This window comes from Mixophyes fleayi, chromosome 1 (genome assembly GCF_038048845.1).
Source record: "Mixophyes fleayi isolate aMixFle1 chromosome 1, aMixFle1.hap1, whole genome shotgun sequence".
In the NCBI taxonomy this organism is placed as follows: Eukaryota; Metazoa; Chordata; class Amphibia; order Anura; family Limnodynastidae; genus Mixophyes; species Mixophyes fleayi.
Genome location: NC_134402.1, coordinates 391,542,383 through 391,557,062, shown reverse-complemented (window position 1 = coordinate 391,557,062; position 14,680 = coordinate 391,542,383). Strand labels below are relative to the sequence as shown.

The window sequence follows — 14,680 nt, the reverse complement described above, 5'->3', positions numbered from 1 at the left end:
ATTTTTTGTTGCATCAAGGATTGTAGTACAGTACAATTGCCTACTCTCTGACAACAGAATGTTGTCTTGTATCGCATATTAATACATACATTTTTTGTTATGTTCTAATTACACGACTACTGCTATATGATGGAGTGGAATAGCTTCAGTTTCACTGCAATAGATTTGGTGCTGAAATTTAAGCTTTTTTTTTCAAAACTATTTAAAAGTTACATGTGTATTTTTTTCATAATGTCATTTAAAGTTAAAACACCACATTTATAAGTTGTATTTTGCTTAAAGGCAGATCAGAGCAGGGGTTATGTGTATTTATTTCAATAAACACGGGTAAAGGAAAAGGCTCCTGTATTCTCGTAGCATTATTGTTGTTTTTTAATCAATGTATGTGGTGTATACAAGATATTTATGGCACATCCTAGCACATCATCATGTGTTATGTTAGGTAGATTACACTGCTTTATTCTCCAACACTTGTCAGTACTTCTTGTTACACTCAGCCATTACAACTCTTTATAACACATTCCTGAGAAAAGCTAATCCTTCAGTATAATATTTCTTTAATTCAGTTGTAATGTGTCAGACTGTGAGATTCATTGGGGATGAATATAATAAAAAAGGATTTCTTGTCACTTAATGTCCCAAATTGGTGTAAGTACTGATGGTACATCATATTGACAATGTGTTAATTCGTATAAAAAGCTCTAAGTCAAAATAAATGAATCTTGAATATGTTAAACTGTAATCATGATTGTATTTACACTAGTGGAGCACTTATGTAAGGCACTATCGTGCCCACAATTGATATAAGTAGAAGTAATCAGACTATTTTCATAAATTGAATGGGTATTACCAAATGCATATTTAGCTTTTAATAGATCTAGCAGCACTCAGCTGACCTTGTCCCATTGACTTACACTAAATCCACTCCAGGCTCTCTGACGCCATGGGCATGTAGGATGGCACCTGATTGGACGGATACAGCACCTGTTCAGTCGGGCGTTGCTTTCAGTGAAAACTGCTTGTTCGACAACTTTCAAATGTCTGTGTTCTTCCTATGATCCTCCAACCACCATATGTCTGCATGAGGGACACATGCAGTATTAGTGAGGTGGGGGTGAGAACATTAATATAAGGATCCCCAGCCCGCTGCTTATGTACCTATGCCCTAAGATACCTCCTTATACAGTTTGTAATCACTAGCAAGAAGCTTCTGCCAGTGACTATCTGTACTACTATTGCCCATGTGGCAGAGGTGGCCTTTTCCATTAATTCAAATTATGTCTACATCCCAATGAAAAACAAACAACAACAACAAAAACGGTGACAAATCTCCCATGTGCCCTGACTTCTAAAAGGGAATTAGCAAGAGTGGGAGCAGTAAGGGAAACCGGCCATGAGTAGACACCACCATTAATTGCTTGTCATCTTCTCTGATGGTGGATGTTATAGGTACTGCCAAGTTATCATTTGTGAAGCTTTTAGCTGTAAATAGAGAAAAAGACCGTTTACCAACCACAAAAGTGCAAAATCACAGCTCAGATGCTCATTTGTGATGTAATGTGCTTACGTTTGGGCAAGTACGCCTAGTTTTGAAGGGAAGCATATGGATCTGCGTACCCAAAGGGTGGCTTTTGCGGGTCACAAAAGTTTGCACCGGCCATTGAGTGTATCAGGAGCATTCCTTGTAAATGCAGACTAGGGGCCTGATTCATTAAGGATCTTAACTTGAGAAACTTCTTATTTCAGTCTCCTGGACAAAACCATGTTACAATGCAAGGGGTGCAAATTAGTATTCTGTTTTGCACATAAATTAAATATGACTGTTTTTTCATGTAGCACACACATATCAACTTTAAATTTCAGTGTACAAATAAGCTATCAAGTATTTGTGTGCTACATGAAAAAACAGGCAGTAAACAGACTGAAATAAGAAGTTTCTCAAGTTAAGATCCTTAATGAATCAGGCCCTAGGTTATACGGATGCACCTACTTTTACACTGAAATGCAAAAACAAGATTTTATTTTGGGGGGACTTTGAAATGACGTTTTTACCCTGTGGATTTTCAGGTTTATCCGCCACCCCACAATGCAATGCGCTTGGTGCAATCGCCCACTTTAAAGGGCAAGGGTAGTGCACAGATTTTGCAGTTTTGTTAAAGACTTAGCAATTTATTTCAGGTACAGTTTAAAACTAGCATTGATTGAAGTTACTTCAGCACAAGAAAAGGGTAACATGTTGACATCATCATTACCAGATCTTTGTCCATATTTAAAGAATCTTCTTTTTTTTATTTAGGTGACATTTACAAAGAGAAAGTTTGGGTTAATGAAGAAGGCTTACGAGTTGAGTGTTTTATGCGACTGTGAAATAGCTCTAATCATCTTCAACAGCACGAACAAACTATTCCAGTACGCTAGCACGGATATGGATAAAGTGTTGCTGAAATACACAGAATACAACGAGCCGCATGAAAGTCGAACTAATTCAGACATTGTAGAGGTAAGAACAGAAATATGTTTTGTATATTGTAGCTGTATTTTGTAGTAGCCGGTCTGCAAACATATATATGTGTAGGCAAGTAGCAAAGATAACATTGATTAAACGCTAGCAAAACTTGTAATATATTAAACAACTTTGTTTTGAATAGATATTGCAGACAGATTCATGACAACATTAGGTGAATGGTCTATGCCATGCTACATGAACTCCAGCTACTCATATACATATGAGTGCGGCAAGGGTGGATGTAGGCAGCGTGATCAGTACTATGTGGGACAAACACTGGATCATTCTGTCTGTTAAAAACAAATGGTCTAAATTTGAGTTGGTCCTACGTAAATTTTTGTGGCATAAATATATACATTTCCATCTTGTGCATATACACCAAAATGCATCAGGATTTAGATCTTGGGGCCTTTACACTCTGAGAATAGGAGTGGCAACCGGCAGTCGTTAGTTGAGTACAGTAAGGGTGTGTGCACATAAGTGTTGCACGCACCACAGAGTTGTGACCTAGTAAGGTGTGGGTGCATTCTCAGATACGCTTATTAGTAATATGTCTCTTCTGTGTGTACACTGGAGGCCCAGTGTAAAAATAAAGGGCGATGATGATGATGATGACACCAGCAACACTATCTGCCCACTTCTGATTGGCTATTTGCCAATATTCACTTAACAATATTTAATAGCGTTGTGGCTATATTATGTGAAGTCACGGCCGTCTATTTGGTTTATGTATTTGTCATTTCAATTTGGGCTACTGCAGGGAATATTTCCATTTGTTTTTTAAAGGGTAAACAACAGATGTGGGGTGGGGGTGTGGGTTGTATTTAGTTACGTATAGAAAATCCAAGCTTTGCTTTTATTAATAACACTTTTAAGACACTATTCTCTATAGTGTATATAGCACTTCATGACATTATTATATTGTGTACAAACATGGTAATGTGACTTATATTCAGTACTAATGCTGTCATGAAGCTTCTCTACTCTATTGTTAAGTGTACATATACAAATCTGTATGATTGATCCACATATAACGTGGAAATACTTCCGGTTTTTGAGTTACCCAGTCTCTGAGATACTGAGTACGTTTTCTTGAGACGTACGTTCAGTGTGCAAAATACTCTAAATGCATCCCAAAATGTCTACATCTGTATAGGAAATAAATAATAGAAATCTGTATTAGTGAGAAGTCAGCACACAGATTAGTCTGACCCTTCAGCAGGTAGAGCACAATTTTCTGAACAAGGGCAAAAAAAGACTTTATTTACTACTTTCACTTATTTACCAATTGGTTTTGGCAGTATGCTGTTGGCACAGAGGGTTCCAGGGATACAACTAGGCAGCCCAGGAGCAGATGGTGTATGATGTTTATGGTGTATACAAGATAGCTGCCGTGTAGCTTTGTTTATTCGTAAAGTGACTGAAAGGAGAAAATAGTCATTTATGCCAAGCCACACTAGTAGTTAAATTGTAGTTACATGTCGTCAATTCTCCGGGTGTAGGTCCCATTAAGTGAAATGCTTGAACAAGGGCCGGATTGTATGTTGACAATGTCATCTATTACTTGTAACTTTCAATTGGTGGAAAGGAAAACAGTGTGTAAAATATTTAGAACCAGATTGATAAAAGTTTACACAGAGCTCTGGTCTCTAATAAATATAACATTCAATATTTACAGTCACCCTAACACCTCACACTAAATAAAAAATATTGTGCTTTATGTGCATAATAAATAAATATATTTGCTGTTTGTCTGAACCACCAATTTTATTTACAACAATATACAGGGGGTAAAATACAGTAAGGACACATACCATGTTAATTGTGTGTATCATTAACAACTGCAGTTACTTACTGAATTTATTACATAATATTTTTAGTTTTTGAGGGTTGTTCCAATTATGCTGGTTTACATCTCACAATATCAATAATGACACCACAGAAGTTTAATTCTGTAAATATTTTATAAACATCACCTTAAGTCCAATTTCAAAAGAGAGCATGCTAAAACTGATAGGAGTCAGTTTATGTTACCCATGGATTGAAATATATGCTATGCCATGTTTTATTTATTTATTTAGTGTATTTTATTGAATTGTGTTTAAGTCAATTTTAAACAGTGTTCAGAAAGAATCATGTACTTCTGCCTCCCTATCCCACACCTACCTCATACTTGCCAACCTTTGGCAAGCTAATTCCGGGAGATCCCAGACTGGGGGGCATGGTAGGAGGGCGGAAGGGGCGGGCGCGGTAATTCGCGTCACTTTGGCTCCGCCCCAGCGACAAAATGCCTTTTCCACCTGGTGCGGGGCCAAAATGACGCGATTCACTGGGAATCTCGTCATTTTGAGGAGCATGTTGCCATATACGCGAATTTCGGGAGTCTCCCGGACATTCCGTGAGAGTTGGCAAGTATGACCTACCTTACATCCCAGACCTACCTTACAATACCGACACCGACATTACCATATCTCACCATAATCCTTGCTCCCAGTCACACACACCCCTTCCTTCTAGATTTTGAGCTTGCGATAACAGGGCCCTCTCTACCCCTTGTCTGACATCTGTTGCTGGTCTCGTCCTCTATTTTCTTTATGCATAACCGGAGTGCACCCAATATGACTGCCCCAACCTCTACCCTCTGTCTCACGTATGTGTCTGCTCTCATCCCATTTCCTTTACTATACTTTAGAGCAGCACATTGTCTGCTTTTCCTCTACATATTTCCTGTATCCCTCTATGTTTTTGGTATTATATATTTTTTTACTGTGCAAATATGAAGAGCTTTCAGTCCTAGTGGGAGAAAAGCGTTATATAAATAACATTTTTATCATTATTATTACTTCACATACCATGTCATTCCAAGACGGGTGCCTGTGTTACCTTCCCTTTATTACAGATCTATTGCTGAAGCGACATCTCTGAGATGTTTTATACATTCTGGTCTCTGTGTTCACAGCAAGCCCATGGTGAACATATGTAGGTAGCAATCTTGGTCTTGTTCATACAGTATCCTCGAGACCACCCGTGATCCAGCCAGAATAAACAAGGACATAGGGAAAAGGTTTGTGGTCTGTTCAATTTACACAGTGCAGTACTCTAAGAACTGTAAGGAAATGTCCAGCTCACCTAATTCGGTGTCTGCGATCATCACTCCCAAAGAACATTGCTAAAGGGACACAAAGGTAGTTGGATGGTGGCCTCTGTTATGTTACACATGTAATGACCTTTAAATTCTCCTTTAAACCTTTTAGCATTCTGATTCTAATATTGCATCTATCACCAACATTATAGTGATACTATATTATGTATTTTCAGAATCTAAATAATTTTAAGGGGTCCTTAAAGACTGAAGACTTAAACACGAGGGTTACATAGATTACAAGTGACTTGGTTGCCCATTCCTTTACCGTATGGATTGACAGGTGACTGTCACTCTTCAATCACTGAAACTGGCCACATGACTGTCTGTTAGGTTGTAGTGTGACAACAGCAGTAATGCCTCAGGCTGTAGACCCGCAATGTGGTGGATATTTAGTCATTTATCTGTTTTCATGCAATATTAAAACAAATCAATCTGTTCAGAAGTCAGTAAGGTATCCAGAGATTAAAACATATAACTGTTTTATAGATTTGATTGGATTTTTTTCTAACATAGCCCTTTATGTATTTTTTTTAAATAATATTCAATACATAGATAGCTTTATAGAGTACTTCACTCTTATAGACAATAACTAATATATAGAGGTTTGATAGGGAAGCTTGTTGTCTGCTTGTCTACAGTCACAGGTTCATGAATATTCATATGTCTCTATGAGAATGTGACCATTCATGCACATCTTCACCCGTAATGATCTAGAAATGCAAGAAATGTGAACGCTACTAAGTCCCAGTGTTTCACCATCTGGAGGAATAGAAACTGATGTGAATGAGTTCTCTGTACAGCGCTGCAGAATTAGTGGCGCTATATAAATAAATGATGATGACGATGATGATAGAATGTCTTTACTGTTACATAGTTCAATACAGTTTTAAATTTTGTCCTTGTTAATACTGTATTTAAAGCTGTTGAATTAATATATAAAGTAAACCAGGACATGGCAGAGCTTAAAAAACAATCATCATGACATTTCTTATAGTGCTTTCTCTACTAAATAAAGGGCAACTCTAACAGTCCCTGTCTGCAAAGGGTATTTCAAAAATATTAATTTATGGAGAGGATGAATGCACTGGTTTTGTATATGGATATAAAGCTGAGGTTGCTATGGGAACTGTGCCACTCCTTTCCATATCCAGGTCAGCTGGAAACCTCATTCACACAACCAGTCCTGTTTTCCTCAAGCCTGATTTGGTCAGTCTGGTCAGTCTGGTCAGAACTGGACAAATAGGTGAAAGAAATATGGAGTTTGGCCAGTGCAAGGCTAAAATTGAGGCTGTATGAGTGTACATTGGAAAAACACAGTGCAGAATTAGCATTTATTCATTTTAACGCATTGCTGGGCCTTAGTACTTTTTTTTTATATGTATGTGTGTTTATATGTATATGTTTATACAGTGAGGGAAGTGAGCTGGTATATGGTCTTTTGCCATAACGCCACATCTCCTACTGCTTTGAACTATTTTCATTATAAAACTTTCAAATTCCATTCACTTACATTTTCCATACTGCAATTTCTGTATTTCTACTTCGACCATTCTATGGGGGGAATTCAGTTGGCAGGAATGTGGCGCGCGGACATCGTGCCATGCGTAAGGCCTGCATTTATGGTGAAAATCCCAGCTCATTTTTCCTTGCACCTCTATGGGGTGAGAAGAAATATTTGTGGAGATTCTACCACCACAAAGTGTCTCACAGACGTTCCGGAGACACATCACGGCTAAATGAATCCCATATATATATATATATATATTAATAATGATAAACAGTGCGCACTACCACAAAAAAATTCCAATCAAGACAAATGTCTATAGAGTAAATGGAAATCCAAGGTGCTTCTGTATGTTCACACCTTCAAAATGCACCAGCAGATCGTAATCTGCGCGTCTTCCCCTTTCAAGACCTGATCTAGACGGCAGACAAACGAATTTCTAAAATATGATACACAAAGGGGGCGCTTCCATAATGTATTATCAGATGTAAAAGATTTATTCATAAAACGTAAAATCATGCACGTACCAGAACAACAAGTGCTCACAGCATAGCAGGTTACAATTCAGCTTACTCTTCCTTCTAAAAAATCCTGTTCAGAACAGAGCCGCTCTCCCACTTGTAATCCAGCGTCTACGTCGTCTACATGTTTCGTCGCAGGTGACTTCATCAGGAGGGGTGTGTCTACAACCAGGGTCGGTGCTAGGGTCCACGGCGCCCTAGGCATTTTTTAAAAAGCGGCGCGCCCCCCCCCCCCCTGCAAAAATCGCCGCCCTCCTCCCTCCTCCCTCCTCTCCTTACCTTGTCTCACCGCCGCCTCTCTGCTCCGTCTCCTCCCCTCCACTCACTGACACTAATAAGTGGAGGGGAGGAGACGGAGCAGAGAGGCGGCGTGGTGACAAAATAGCCTCTTCCCCCCTCCCCGTCCATCTGAATGCTGTGCGGCGGCCGTGACAGGTATGGTCAGCGGTCGCCGCACAGTTTTAAAGTATTTCAGAATTCTGTGGCGCCCTCCAGGCGCCCTCCAGAGCCTGGCGCCATAGGCATGTGCCTAACCTTGCCTAATGGGAGCGCCGGGCCTGTCTACAACACACTAGACAGCTTTTTATAGGGTTGATGTTCTACTGGTATCCAATAGGTTATATTAACCCTCTGTAATCAAATAGTTAATAACATCCTCTAAGCACAGATCACTATCCAAAATTTATAAAAGAAATATTACATGATAATAAGTTAAATATTACATGATAATAATTTAATAAAAATAAAATAATAAATATAAAACATTGATATAAATGCATACATATATTATAAAATGTTAAAAATGTAAAAATTTTATAAAATGCTTTAATATGCTTCTCTCAATGTCAAATACATACTGCACTTTTAGGTGCTACATAAGCGTATTACTTGTCCTATTATAACGTTGTTCTTTTATAACATCTATCACTTCACATAAATCCACATATTATCTCCAACTTGTCAGTATGGACAAGGCATTGTTTAACCTTCATATTGAATGATACAGTATGTGATGACAGCATATATATATATATATATATATATATATATATATATATATATATATATATATTATATATATATATGTATATATACATGTATTTGTATAGAGCACTATACAAATACATGACGATCATGAAAGTATATATATATATATATATATATATATATATATAAATATGTTCACGATCGTCATGTATTTATATTGTGCCACCAATTCTGCAGCGCTGTACAGAGATTAATTGTCATTCACGTCAATCCATATATATATATATATATGTACATAATTTTAAAAAACTGGGCACTACACCTTCCAAAATTTAGCTCTGGTCCCAGTCCAGTATGTAGACAAAAAGAAAAGGGCACTGCGGGAAATGATGCAAGAGAAGTTCAGTTTATTCCAGCAACGTTTTGAGACACTTTATCAAACTAATGTGCGTGTGTATATGTGTGTATGTGTGTGTGTACTGTGTGTATTTAGATATATAACAATATATATATACAGTGTATATATAAATATATGTGCAGTTCTAACTTCTAGACGTTGTGAACATAATGAAATAGCGACAAGTCACCAGGCGAGTGATTCAGGTTACGGCATGTGACATTTCACTCAAATCCATGCTGATCACCCACGTGCGTCCCTGACAGCAATCCTGCAATACCATTATCTTGATTGTCTTATTTTGCATTAGCCTGTCAAATCTTAAGAGCAAGCAGGGAGGCCTGGTGATCTGGCTTGTGTCAAGTCACCTGTTGGGATGTTTTGAATAAGGCTGAGGAAAAATAATCTGTCTTGTCAATAATTTTTAAAGGCTGCAGAGGTAATGACTGGCTGTAAGTTAATTACATTTTAAAGTCTCTTTATGTCAATAAAGACATAAAGAGTTAAGTATCTGGATTGCACTCTAAAGAAGCGTTGTGACGATTAGCATTTTTGTCCTCATTTTAAACATTTAATTATCAGTGTAGAAGATAGTTTTGTAAGGCACCATTGAGCACTCAGCACCTTACCCTTAACATTACTGGACCATTGGACATAATCATAAAAAAGTCCATTGTATTATAAACTTAAGAGCATATAATATGCAAAGTAACAGGGGTAGGTAACTCAGCTTCATGCCCTTTAAAAGAGGTTACAGTGGATCTTAATTGTGTTTCATTACTACAACTATTACTAAAATGCTGCTGTTCTACAAAGTAACTCTATAGCCTATAGTCATTGAATAATAGAACCCTGTAAAACAGTGGAGTCGATTCGGTTACAGACATACTGTAACCACATTAGTATGTCATTGTCATTAGTTAAACTTTGTCCCTGGATGGAAATGATTTCTCTTTAGGAGATGTCAGATATCTTCACAGATAACTAGTAACATTGATCATAACACAAGTCTATCAACAATTAAATAAATAGAATGCTGAGTAATCTCAGTGCCTCAGGACTATATTACATCAGGGATCCTGTGTAGGATTTCAATTTGGCAATGATTACATTCAATTTAGCACATGTAGTAACAGCTGTACAGCTCAGACAGCTTTTGACACCGTATTCTTAAAGTCAGTTATTATCAGTAATGATGTTATTGATTTGAGATTTGTTGAGTGGTTTTGTTTTTAAGATAGTACCTCACTTGACCCCAAATTCACCTTCCCTTTTTCCTCTACAATTATCCCAGTGATGGGACTGATATATAAATCTGAATAGATGTTTATGCTTCTATAGTCCCCACCTGTCTAGCACTGTTGTCTCAAAACTAAGCAAAACTAATCTGTCAATGATAGTGTTGAAAGTGAAAATATTCATGGAAAAAAATTAATTGCACAGGGTTGCACTGAACAGAGAATTATCAATGAAGCTCTAAACAGAGGAGCTCTCATTAGACTTATTGTTTAACATTAGGTCGGGGAACAATGTTGTGTAATACAGAGACTTAGGGGTATATTTACTAAACTGCGGGTTTGAAAAAGTGGAGATGTTGCCTATAACAACCAATTAGATTCTAGCTGTCATTTTGCAGAATGTTCTATATAAATGACAGCTAAAATCTGATTGGTTGCTATAGGCAACATCTCCACTTTTCCAAACCCACAGTTGAGTAAATCTAGCGTGTTTTGTTGGTTATAGCTTTGTATGGGAAACTACCGCAGTTTAGTAAACCTAGCCCTTAGCGTGTTGTGCTGGTTATAGCTTTGTATGGGAAACTATGGTAATTTGGGTCTGGAATCTGCTGAGTGTATCTGCTAGTTGTAATGTAAACAAAAATGCTTCTGATTGTTGAGTGAAACATACATCATTTCAGAGAAACCAAGAGTGTATCATTTATGTATGCTGTATGTAATGTTAATTTGATCTTCAATTTACGGTAAGACATATGGAACCATTTACTCCATTGTGTTCTATAAACTATCTGCATGTTTACGTGTATTCATGTCTTGAGGAAAACAACCATATTTGTTATAGAAATATGCGTCAAACATGTAAAAATACACCTCCATTTAAATCACATAATAGTTGTCTCAAATGGTTTAATCTATAAGTGACCATAAGGACTGGAGAATTAAAAGTTGTATGTATCCTTGTTATCTAATTGAGTGCATAATTTTAACCAGTTTTAGTTCTCAGTAGCTCCCCCTAGTGTCACCACACAAAACTCTTTCCCAGGCTTGTTTCAAATGTTTTTTTTTCCGTGGATGTTACTGTGAAGTTGTTTAAAACTTTTTTCTTCAATTTACTATACAAGTAAGCCACTCCTATTCAGACTTCAGGGAAATGTGATTAACTTGTTCAGGGTTTTTTCTCCGAACTCTCTTCTCCTGAGCAGTAGTGGCTTATTTTCATATTAACCCTTTACTTATCCTGTCTTATCCTTCAATTATACTGTCTTATCCTTTAATAAAGACATTTGTGTTTGTGGATTAGAAATCCTTTAAAAAGCACCCTGTCTTTTCCAAAAGCACTTTAAATTTAAATAAAGGCATAATGAAAATTCATACTTGCCAACTCTCCCGGAATGTCCGGGAGACTCCCGAAATTCAGGTCGGTCTCACGGACTCCCGGGAGAGCTGGCAAGTCTCCCGAACCCCACCACTGGCTTCCAAAAATGATGCGATTTGCAGTGAATCGCGTCATTTTGGCCCTGCCCCCGTGACAAAATGGCATTTCCATCGTGGGGGCGGGGCCAAAATGAAGCGTCTGGCCGCACCCCGCCCTCCAGTCACGCCCCTCTCCCAGAAATAACTTTGCGAAAATAGGCAAGTATGTGAAAACTGCGCTCTCTTAAATACATGTAGCTGGGCATCATGGGAAATAAAGTCCTGTGACAGCCAAACTTGCACATTATTGGTGTAAAAATCTTACATTGCTTTAATGTGCTCAGCTGTTTGAAGTTGTAGATTACGGTTGCAGACGTGTCTCTCCTTTCAGAACAATCATGGTTGGCTGACAGTTTGGAAAAATGTTACATGTAATATTCTCATATTGCAGTACTCAAGCATTCGTTTCAATCTGGCCATAGAAGAATGCTCTTTGTTTTCACGGACACTGTTTCACGTAGTAACAGCTTGTTGTATTTTAGTCTCTTTGCCAGAGGGCAGGTTTATTTTTAAACCACTGAACTCCAAATTCTCTATTTTTCCAAGATTGGAAGCAGCTGAAATGCCCGGAGATACAGGTTGGAGACTTGCTTTACAATAGGCAAAGGGAAGTGTTATCTCCTCCCCCTTTGTTTTTTTTTTTATTTTATTTTTCCTAATAAATGTCTGTTAACTGGTAGTCACCTAAAAATAGAAAGCTATCCGGCTAAAAATAGAGCAGCTCTCAGTCTTGCCAAGGAAAATGAAGAGGAATAGGCGTGGAATAGAAGGCTGAGTAACCCAGCGCTATTCATTCAGAGATCCCTTTGAGAATGCAAGCAATGATAAAGTGACCTTGAAAAACCACAGGCCTGAGCTGTTCTCCTCAGACTTCTGGGTGCCACTAAACATTTCAGCCCAAGGATATATTTTTTTTTCACATTGATCGTAAACACTTTCAGAAAGACAAGGCATTGTTTCACAGACCTTGCTGTCTGAAACTTTCCTGTTTTTTATTTCTCACAATCTACAGGTATACAGTTTCATACAAACAGCGTATTGTAAAACATTCAATGGTAAATACATGGTGCAGACCATTAAAGAGATATTATATTGAAAAATTACTTCTTTTAAAACCAAAGCATGTTTTATAGATCACATCTTGCTTAATTCAAATACTATTTATTGGTAATGTTAATTAAAGAACTGAAAGAGTTTAATGAGTTAATATATATAAATTGTACTTAACATGGAACCACTGTTTGGCAAGTTGCTACGGTCTCCGATGGCTGTAACGGTCCCACGGTGCTGTCTTTTCTCCTCTGAATGGGGAGTTCACAGAGAATGGCCATCGACACCAACAAGGCTTATTGGAAACAGGAGACAAAGAGTGCAATGTGGGACTCAGATATTGGGGAGCCGGCAAATGGCACATCCACAGTCCAATTGTAGTTGTGTTTTGTTGTTTATATATTAACTCACTGAATAAAACCCAAAACAGCATTTTCATTTTAAGGTGGTGTTATCCTTTAAGTTATTTAAATTTCAATCATAATTTGGCTACTTAGTGGCAAGGTTTGCGCTATACTTCTTTTTATCATAAGATATCAAGCACATATTAATGTAAGTATAGATTTCCAGATGGTCTCTGCCCTTTTCTCCCTTACTATGAGCGCTACGGCTGGTCATTTGTTGATATAGTAGATTGACATTGAGCCTTATACTTAGTAGAGATGTGGAGAGATTATTTATAGTATTGTGTTTGGTTTTATGTTAAGCTCACATTTACAATTGTTGATGTTTGGACAATGTACATTGTCCCTTATAGTGATATGAATGCTGGATGGAATTTCTATTTTATGGTCCTATTATGTATATTTGGACAGCTGCAAATTAGCCCTTCTATTTATACGTTTGTTTGACATAATTCCAGTGTATATGTTTCCACAAAGAATGTTTGGACAGCTACTTCTAAATATCTGTGTGCTAGAAGCACAGTCATAATTAGACATTTTAGTGCCCTGGATGAGAGAGAATACTGGCGCCACCCCAATCATGGGGGAGGGGGGCGTGGCAAAACTACTGGGGGGGTGTCTAGCTCACGATGGGCATTTTTATATATATTTATCATTTAACAGTTATTCTATCCTCCATTATTTTGTTTAATGAAATGCAGGCACTTTTTGTGCTCTTTAGTCTGATTGTGTATGTACATAATCTATATTTACAGACATAAACGTGTTTAATTTAGTGGCCAGTCTGAGATGGCCCCTTGTGAACCCTACCTGTGTGTAACTCATACACTCTAAGCGATTGATTTAGAGTTAAAAGCACTTAGGGAAAGTATACCCCCAGGGTAACCCTTGCCAGGGCCATAACTAGGGCTGTGCAACAGGGGCGACCGCCCAGGGCGCAACGCTGAAGGGGGGCGCAATTTAGGAATATTTTAGGTTTATTTGGTTCAAATTGAGGGCTAGGGAGGCGGCATTTGTCTTTCTCGCCCCAGGCGCTAGAATTCTAAGTTACGGCTCTGACCCTTGCTACCTGAATTGAAGAGCCAGTTACTTAATATTTGTATTCCCTGCAAATGCTCCATAGTACTTTAATAGAGCTCTATCGACAAGCTTCCATAAGTGGTATGGATGGTCGGAAAAAGTGGTCCTGTTTGCTCTACGTCAGGTCCACGATTGATTGTGATGAGGCTGCAATAAGAAAAAAAGCCCTTTTGATCTTTGGCCCATCAGAAATAAAACGAGTCTATATTAGTGTTCCCCTTTTGCTCATTTAGATGTGAGGCCTGAAAAGGAGCCATTGTAGGTCATTTACAAAATGTCCGCTGCACCTAGCTTTCCACTGAGGCGCACTGATTTACCAAGCTAGTTGGGGGAGGGGCATAAATTTGCACACGCAGATAGGGGTCGCTGGGCGGA

At 38.0% G+C, this 14,680-nt stretch overlaps 1 protein-coding gene across 21 annotated transcripts in view; it reads left to right on the top strand.

Moving 5' to 3' along the window:
* MEF2C (myocyte enhancer factor 2C) overlaps positions 1 to 14,680 on the top strand; it is a 191,394-nt gene that overhangs the window by 118,085 nt on the left and 58,629 nt on the right. For all 21 annotated transcript variants that reach the window (XM_075180752.1, XM_075180725.1, XM_075180691.1 and 18 more), the window contains one exon: positions 2,297 to 2,500. In XM_075180752.1, coding sequence (XP_075036853.1) covers positions 2,297 to 2,500 — 204 coding nt within the window. The remainder of the gene's footprint in view (positions 1 to 2,296; positions 2,501 to 14,680) is intronic.